Here is a 9,619-nt window from a genome sequence, read left to right as displayed (position 1 = left end):
CAAAAACAAACAAAAAAACCCTAACTTGAGCTGTGGCTCAAGTGGTAGAGTGCTAGCCTTGAGCAAAACAAGTTCAGGGACAATGTCCAGGCCTTGATTTCAAGCCTTAGGACGGACAGACAGAGACAGACAGACAGACAGACAGACAGTCAGACAGACAGACACAGATACACACACACACTCCTTCAAACTTTGGAATTTTGGGAGTTCAAAGGTGAGTTTACAAAGATACTATTTTATAGTTAAATTATAGCATTTACTCAATGAAGCATACTCTAAAGACCAATGATGCATGTTTTAGAATTTTTTTCTCCTCCAGTGGTACAGATATCCTTCCAAAGTTTTCTGTGGAACCAAAGACTTTCTCATATAAAACAGCTGCAACAGGGGCTGGGAAGGTGGCTCAGTGGTAGAGCACTTGCCTTGCATGCTCGAGGCCCTGGGTTCGATTCCTCAGCACCACATAAGAAAAAAGCTGGAAGTGGCGCTGTGGCTCAAGTGGTAGAGTGCTAGCCTTGAGCTGAAGAGCTGAGGGACAGCGCCCAGGCCCAGAGTTCAGGCCCCACGACCGGACCCAAAAAAAAAACAAAAACAAAAAAAACAGCTGCAACAGTGGCCACTAGAATAGTTCTGGGGGGTATAAGGCTGCCAGAAAATCTTATGCTTGTAAATCATTAGCTCAACAACAAAAGCCAAAGTAAAGAAATAAACTTCATAATTTGAAGTATCTACATCAAGCTTTGTCTGTAAAGGGCCAGGTAATTAATATTTGGCTATATGAGCCTTGTAGTCTCCATTCCAACAACTCAACTCTGCCAATTATAGCACAAAAATCAGTCACCAACAATATGATAGGCATAAGTGTTCCAATAAAACAATTTGTGGTCACTGAAATATGAATTCCATACAATTTTCCAGTGATTCAATTACTCTCTTGAATTTGCCCCCAACTATTCAGAAAATTAAAACCAGTCAGCTGACTGGAGTTAACTCGTGAGCTATGGTTTGCTGATTCCTGGGTAAAGCCTACTTTTTTTTTTTTTTTTGGTGGTGGTGGACATCAAAGCCAGGACCTCACGGATGCTAGGCAAGCACTCAACCACTGAACTACATACACCCCATATTTCATTCAGATATTCTGATATGGTGAGTAGAGGGCAGTGACAGAAGTAACAGAGCTGTGCACTGTCTCATATTCCTTAAGCAATGACCACTTTGGCTCCATGTATAACATTAAAAAGCCGAATCCCAAGCACTCCCGATTCCACGAGGGCTGTCACTTCCAGGAGTAGATCTATACTTCCTCATCTGCAGAGGGTTGAGGAATGTGTGCAGAGGCACACATTTTGTCTCCATATATTCAGGAAAAAAAATTTACCAGAGGTACTTAAATCACTCGAAGAAAGAAGGGGATCAAGGTACACCATTTTGAAAGTTTTGGTGTCCAAGAGATCTGGATTTATAACCTGGTGCTCCAGACATAGAAGGTATGTTTTCAATTTCATTTCTCAGGCAAACAGATATGAAGGCCTTTCTGGGAAGGCCTAACCCACAATGTAGCATAAGGCCTTATGTCTGGTTGTAGATAGAATACTACTTTGGTCTCTTCTACTTCAGCTCATCTTTTTTTTTTTTTTTTTTTTTGCTCTCTCTCTCTCTTCTGTGTTGCAAGACTGTGCAAAACTGTACTTGCATACATACTGAATTCTACATTCCTCTTATTCTCTATGGCTATTTTTATCCAGACTGCCACTGACAGTGACAGTCGAAAGTATCCAGGCAACACATTCCTGTGGTCTTTCCATAGGGAAATATAATTTGGGTTTTTCTTACTATTTATTAATGACAGGCATTCAGGTTTCTGGGAGGTGTAGTCTAAATGATACAAAAGCAATAACTAATAGGAAAGGAGTCTTATGGCTTTTTCTATTGATCAGAAACAAGAGAATCTGAAGATAATATTCACAGGTTATTGTAGACATAATTGTTTTGCATCTTGGACCCTTGGTCCACTGCTTAAATTACATACACATGAAGATCTCACTGACAGTGTTTCTGAATAGCAGTCAGTGAATACTGTGGTATGCTAAGCAAAATACTAGAGCTATTAAAATATTAGTGTCTGATTTTATTTCTTTCAACCTATTATTTACAGAAGTCCTGTTAGGAGGCTAAAAGCAGTCATTTTGCAACATGTAGATTCTTTATATAAAATCATATCCAATGTTTGGGTAGTACAGACATAAATATGTACAAATATATTATTTGTAGTTAACCTACCACCTGAACAGTAACCAACACATGGAAGTATCATACACACATACAAGTTAGAAAGTAAAACAAATCTTAACTCAAAACAGGTAACAATTAGCTTGTGTTTATAAAATTATAAAGAAAAAAGCTTTGTGTTTTAGAACTTTTAGTGGTCCACTAAAAGTTCATTAGTGGTACACTAGTGGAAAATAAAATCTCCAACATAACACATGGTAAATCAAATATATCTTGGTCAAATGTCTAGTAAGCTATCTTGAAAACAAATTGGTAAACATAAATATACAATTTGTTTACTCAGCATAAAATATTGCACAAGAGCAGTTTTGTCTGAAGAAAACTAAAGTTTTCCATTGTTTTGTAACTTCAAATTGGTCCCCACATTGAGTTACAGTCTTATTTACTAAACAAGAAACATTAGTAATCAGTAATACTGTTAGAACCTTATTTTACCATTAACCATATCCCAATCTACTTTATGGCAATGGAAAATCAGTGGTGAAAGTTTGGCAAAGATAAAAGGCAGATAAGATCATAAAATATATATGTCTATGTACATATGAAACAGCTATATTCCAAAACTCCCTAATCATATGGAAACCGATTCCTTGGAGAATCCAGTGGAAGTCACAGTGAAGGTCAGACAGTGGTTGAGTACGATTCTCTGTGTGGAAGCCGCTCCTTCCCAACCACTCTCTTGGTCTCTTGGGTTTCTAGCACACTGTCTTCTGTTTCGCTCTCACTACCATCTGCCTCAGTGGGGTCCAAAGACATTGGGTCAGGTTTCCCAGGCAAAGGAAAAGCAATGACACTTTCCTGTAGGGAATTTTCTATAAAATCTTCATCAGAGGAATGGAAGGAGTCTTCATCTCCCAGCAAATGGTTGACGATGTGGATTCCATCAAAAGGAGGTTGGCCTGAGAAGCTCCTCTGGCCTTTTAGGCACCTGAGCTGTAAAACGAAGCTCAAGTTAGTACACTCCAACCCAAGAGATGCACAGCCTTGAGAAGGCTCGTGTTTCATGTGGAAGGTCTTAGACACCCTCATTTTTTTTTCTGCTTATAGATATGATCATTACCAATTTTCAAGCGCCTACTGTGTGTTATGTGATGCGCACACAATCACAAAAGTCTCACAAGTCTTTTTTTTTTTTTGGGGGGTCCAGTTGTGGGGCCTGGACTCTGGGCCTGGGCGCTGTCCCTCAGCTCTTCAGCTCAAGGCTAGCGCTCTACCACTTGAGCCACAGCACCACTTCCGGCTTTTTTCTTCTTGTTTATGTGGTGCTTAGGAATCGAACCCAGGGCCTCATGCATGCAAGGCAAGCGCTCTACCACTGAGCCACCTTCCCAGCCCACACAAAAGTCTTATGCAGCTGGTTTTATTATTTTATTCTACATGGAATCAACATAAAAAGCGCTGTGTGGCTAGTTGTATTATTTGCACTCTACAGATTAAAAAATGAAGACTGAAGCCAGGTGCCAGTGGCTCACGCCTGTACTCCTAGCTACTCAGGAGGCTGAGATCTGAGAATCTTGGTTCAAAGCCAGCCCGGGCAGGAAAAGTCCATGAGACTTTTTTTTTTGGTCAGTCATGGGGCTTGAACTCTGGGCCTGGGCACTGTCCCTTAGCTCTTCAGCTTAAGTCCAGCGCTCTACCACTTGAGCTACAGCACCACTTCCGGTTTTCTGGTGGTTTATTGGAGATAGGAGTCTCATAGTCTTTCCTGCCCGGGCTGGCTTTGAACTGAGATCCTCAGATCTCAGCCTCCTGAGTAGCTAGGATTACAGGCACAAGCCACCAGCACCCGGCCTGTGAGGCCTGTGAGACTCTTATCTCCAATAAACCACACTAGAAAACCGGAAATGGCGCTGTGGCTAAAGTGTTAGAGCCTTGAGCTGAAGAACTGAGGGATAGCACCCAGACCGAGTTCCAGCCCATGACTGACCAAAAAAAAAGCAGACTAAGGTAGAAGAATTTATTAATGGTGTATAGTTAATAACAAAGTTTAGCTTCAAACTAGACCTTTGTGTGCTTGTCCTAGGGCTTAAACTCAGAGATTGGGTGCTATCCCTGAGCTTTTGTGCTCAAGGCTGGTGGTCTACCATTTCTGGCTTTTTGGTGGTTAATTGGACATAAACATCTCACAGACTTTCCTCTCCCAGGCTTGCTTCAAACCATGATCCTCGGATCTCAGCCTCTTGAATAGCTAGGACAAGTGTGATCTACCAGCGCCTGGCTACTAAACATAATATAATGAACTCCATGTACTTATCATTTCATTTCAATGATGTCAGACAACCTTCTTGCCACTGGATTAATTCTGAGGTAAACCCCAGAAGTCTTTCAGTTCAAATTTCAGATGTGCCAGGCGCTGGTGGCTCACACCTATAATCCTAGCTAGTTAGGAGGCTGAAATCTGAGGACTGTGGTTCAAAGCCATCGGGGCAGGAAAGTCCATGAGACTTTTTTTTTGGTTGGTCATGGGGCCTGAACTCTGGGCCAGGGTGCTGTCCCTCAGCTCTTCAGCTCAAGGCTAGTACTCTACCACTTGAGCCACAGCACCATAACCAGCTTTTTCTGCTTATGTGGTACTGAAGAATCAAACCCAGGGCCTCACGCATGCAAGGCAAGCATTCTACCACTGAGCCACCTTCCCAGCCCTACCATTGTGTTTTTTTTTTTTTTGTCCATGAGACTCTTATCTCCAATAAACCACCAGAAAACCAGAAGTGGCGCTGTGACTCAAGTGGTAGAGCACAAGCCTTGAGCTGAAGAGCTGAGGGACAGTGCTCAGGCCCAGCATTTAAGCCCCATGACCAACCAAAAAAAAAAAAATTTAGATGTAGTTCTAGGAGGTAAGAATTCAAAGATCCCCAGACACTACCACTTCCCACAATTTAGACATCAGTTTTGTCCCTAGAACATTTTATGTTTCAAATAAAAGTTGAATTTCTATATTATTTCACTTGTTTTTTCTTCTATACCAAGAATTTTCTTTTATAATAAAGCAGACTAGCTGGGCACCAGTGATTCACACCTGTAATCCTAGCTACTCAGGAGGCTGAGATCTGAGGATGGTAGTTCAAAGCTAGCCTAGGCAGGAAAGTCTGTGAGACTCTTATCTCCAATTAACCACTTGAAAACTGGAAGTGGCACTGTGGCTCAAGTATTAGGGTGTAGCCTTGAGCTGAAGAGCTCAAGGACAGTGCCCAGGCCCAGAGTTTAAGCTCCACAACCAACAAAAAAAAAAATAAATCAATAAAACAAAGACAATACTCTGACTAGACAGCACTGGGGGACTGGGTGTCTCCTACCCTTCTCCTGACTAGCCATTCCCATCCCTATTTATCAGGATAAACTTGTAGCCACTATCTTTTAAATCTTGACAGAGATGGAATGTGAAATTCTCAGGAAATATTACAAACACTTTCAAAACTAACGGTCTGAGAGTAAGGACATTACACCCTTGACATAATACCTCCCAGCTTTCCTGCCAGACTTCCAGGAAGGTGTGAAGAAACCTCAGTGCTTCCCTACTTGCACATAACAACAGGAGACCAAGCATGCTGGGGCTTACCTATATCTCCTACAAAAAAATTCTCCCGACCAAGACCAAGAAAACATCACGGTGAAGCTACAATGAAATTCAAGTACCTTTCTTCTTGGCAGAACCAAAGGGATCTAAACTTGGAGCTGAGACTTTAGGAAAAGGCACAGAGCAGTGCTACTGCATTTCTACAACTGCCTTGTCTGATGCAACGTCCCACCACCACACGGCAGCACGTGATTTACAGCTCCAAGTGTTAAGTGAAGGCAGTTAATCTCTTCCTTTCCCTTTTGTTCCTTCTTCCTGGCTGTTACAAAGGAGGAATAGGGCAGAAGAACCACAACTTCCCAAGTGTTTGGAAAGCTCTGGCTTTCCTTTGCTCTAACAAAATTTATTACAATTAAAACAGTGTGGTCTCTTTCCAGATTAATTATAGATAAGTAACCATAGGTTGAATTATGGACACGTAACCACTCAAAGATATACCTAATGCTTCTGTGAGTACTGATAATACAACAAAAACAAAGGCAAGGAACCATCTGGTAAAAACAAGTAATCCCTTAGTCACCCCTGGATTTAGGATTGTGCACATGAGTTACAAGGAGGAGTTATGGGGCTGGAAGTAGGCATTTGGGCAGAGATCTCCAGGGCACTGGTTTGGAGAGGGCTGCATGGTGTTCAGATGAACAGCCAGTGGAGTGGAATGGCTAGCAAGTTCAGTGGTCCTGCTTGCTAGGATATAAATGCTGTATTGCTTATGCCTGTTAGCAGACTTCTAGGAGCTAACTCTATTGAAAAGCAGACAACCAGTCTTTTTAATCCCTGCTTCCTCCAAATAAGCAAAATACTTTCCTAGTTTTATAGGTAACAAACTTACATTACTACATAGTGAAATATAATCCACTGAGCATCTACATGAGTACCTGCTAAAATTGCAGTCACTCTACCCCAATCTAAGAAATCAAATCCTGAGAATAAAACTCCAAAACCTGCATGTCCACAGGCATTTCATGACATTCAGGTGTACTCTATAAAGTTTGAGCATCATTGGGAGGGTGGTGGCTGGGAGTAGAGCTCAGTGGTTTGCCTAGCATGCTAAGGCGTTGGGTGTGACCACCAGCACCAGGAAAGGAGCACTGGGGTAGATTCTCTATTCAACCAAATAGCACTGAGACGGTAAGAAGTTGATTTGGCTGAAATGGAAAACAGAACTTAGATTATTCAGCCCAAATGCTTATGAAGGACAAACATCTACCCTGTGGAGGTGTCTGATACAGACAAGTGACGCCATTTTCAATAAAAGTTATCCTCTCTCTGCTTCTCATACTTTCATTTTATTCAGACGGTATCTCTATTGTAGCTTTTAAGACTGGCCTTGTACTTTATATCCTTTTGCCTCGGCCTTCTCTGGGCTGAGATTATAGGCAAAAACCACTACACTCAGCTCCTTCTTGGGAAATACATATAAACAAGTTAGCATATTACCGGAGGGGCCACTGTCCTTAATTCTGGATACTATAAAAACTTCTTCCTGATATTAGGCAACAACAATTACTCTTTGATTGAAAAGGCTAGTAAGACATCTTTTTTTTTTTTTTGTCGGTCGTGGGGCTTGAACTCTGGGCCTGGGCGCTGTCCCTCAGCTCTTCAGCTCAAGGCGAGCGCTCTACCACTTGTGCTACAGCGCCACTTCCGGTTTTCTGGTGGTTTATTGGAGATAGGAGTCTCACGGTCTCTCCTGCCCGGGCTGGCTTTGAACCGCGATCCTCAGATCTCAGCCTCCTGAGTAGCTAGGATTACAGGCGTGAGCCACCAGCGCCCGGCAGTAATACATCTTTATCACTAAAAAAAGTATGTTTTCTAGTGAAATTGATTTTTAAAATCACTTTTTTGGAAGTATTTTTGAGATTCACCAAGGTCCTAGGTATGGTGGTGAAAGCCTGTAATCCCAGTACTCAGAACTCTGAGGTAGAAGAATGCAGCATTTAAGGCTAGCTTGGACTACATAGAGAGATCTTTTTTTTTTTTGCTGGTCATGGGGCCTGAACTCTGGGTCTGGGCGCTGTCCCTCAGCTCTTCAGCTCAAGGCTAGCGCTCTACCACTGGAGCCACAGTGCCACTTCCGGCCTTTTCTGTTTATGTGGTACTGAGGAATCGAACCCAGGGCCTCATGCTTGCAAGGCCTGCACTCTACCACTGAGCCACCTTCCCAGCCCCATAGAGAGATCTTGTGGGGGAAGAAAAAAAAAAAAAGGAGGAGGAGAGAGGAGAGGGATTCACAAAGGGAATAGAGACACCAGGACTCTGGAATTATTAAGTAAAGGAACTCTCCTGAAAAGAATCTTAGGATAACCCAAAGGAGACTATCAGCTATACCACCCTCTAATGAAGGTCAAGGTCAACAACCCAAAGATCCAGAACTTTCTCTCAGTCTTCCTCAGTCTTAACGTGGAATATTAACAGAGATTTCAGATGGCTCCTAAGAGAAGTCAGAAAAAAAGGAGGCAATCTGGAGAAAAGAAGACAATGACAGAATTCCCTTATTCCCATAAAGACACTATTTGGCAGATGAGAATTTTAATAGACAGATGACAGTGCTAATATACAAGTGGCATAAAGCACACCGTTCTTACCTGATGTCGACTGCTTCATCATGTTATGCATTAAGAAACAGAGAAAAAAGTAAAAACATGTATAACTTCAAAGAGACTAGATTTTAAGATTTCTCTGCAGGCATCAAACAATACTGGCCCCAAAAGCATTTGGTAATTAAAAAGGAAAGTGATTATATATTTTATAAGTCATGAAGAATAAAGAAAACAGGAAACTGCCATGTTCCCAGTCTGATGAATGTAGGTTCTGACAGGAAACAGCAGGGTTTCTAACAGCATGATAATAAAAATTCAAATCTAAGAAACAGTATTAGCAACCATTTAAAGTACTTCACTCAACAATTATCTTTGAAATCTGAGAGCAGGGAGAGCCTGCAGGGGTGAATCATCTTGAGCCCCAAAGAACTCCATAATCAATTAAGGGTATGTGAGAAGGTTAAAACTTCTGTTAGTCTACTTTCCTAGCGGAGCCACTAAATTTCCTTAAAAGAAAATTCACATAAGGGGAGTGGGCACAAATGTGGAGGGATAAAAGGTGAATAAATGCAGCAGTGGTACTCACGAGACACTACATTGAAAATGGACCCTACAACTTGTAGGTAGGGATGGAAGGGAAAAACTGGAAAAGAGTAAGACTGTCCAAAAAGAAATATACTCCTCACCTGACTTACGTAACTGTAACTCCTTCGTATATCATCTTTATAATAATAGAAAATAAAAAAGTTCACAAAGGGTGGGGCACAGAAATGGAGAACTAAGGGTGAACAAATGCAGCAATGGCACTCAGTAGACAGTCACTATGCTGAAAATGAACTCTATCACTGTGTGTGCAGACAGGAGGGAAAAACTGGGAGAAAGTGAGGGAAGGGGGGACAATGTCCAAAAAGAAATATATTCTTTATCTGACATATAATTATAACCCCTCTGTACATCACCTTTATAAAAAGAAAACTCACAGAAATTATTTTTGTGAAACCAAGAAGGGCCACAATTCCAGCTTTTGTAGCCTCCAAATATAGGTTATTAGTAAATAACAGAAAAATCTCTGCTGAGGAAATTTGAACACCCGGGAAAGTTTCTACAGGGCTGGTGGAGATAACAGGTCTGCATGGGGTTCTTTTGGTGCAGATACTGCAGGATACTATTAACCAGAAAAGGGTGAGTTCAATACACCCTTTTACATTTTTTT

General features: G+C 41.6%; 1 protein-coding gene across 2 annotated transcripts in view; it reads right to left on the bottom strand.

The window, feature by feature from the left end:
* Positions 1-1,825: 1,825 nt before the first annotated feature.
* Positions 1,826-9,619, bottom strand: part of Evi5 (ecotropic viral integration site 5) — a 129,280-nt gene continuing 121,486 nt past the window's right edge. For both annotated transcript variants that reach the window (XM_042681664.1, XM_042681671.1), the window contains one exon: positions 1,826-3,222. In XM_042681664.1, the coding sequence (XP_042537598.1) occupies positions 2,911-3,222 (312 nt within the window). In that variant the 3' untranslated portion in view covers positions 1,826-2,910. The remainder of the gene's footprint in view (positions 3,223-9,619) is intronic.

This window comes from Dipodomys spectabilis, unplaced genomic scaffold (genome assembly GCF_019054845.1).
Source record: "Dipodomys spectabilis isolate Male_0828 unplaced genomic scaffold, ASM1905484v1 ptg000002l, whole genome shotgun sequence".
NCBI lineage: Eukaryota > Metazoa > Chordata > Mammalia > Rodentia > Heteromyidae > Dipodomys > Dipodomys spectabilis.
This window is presented reverse-complemented; position numbering and strand designations above follow the sequence as displayed.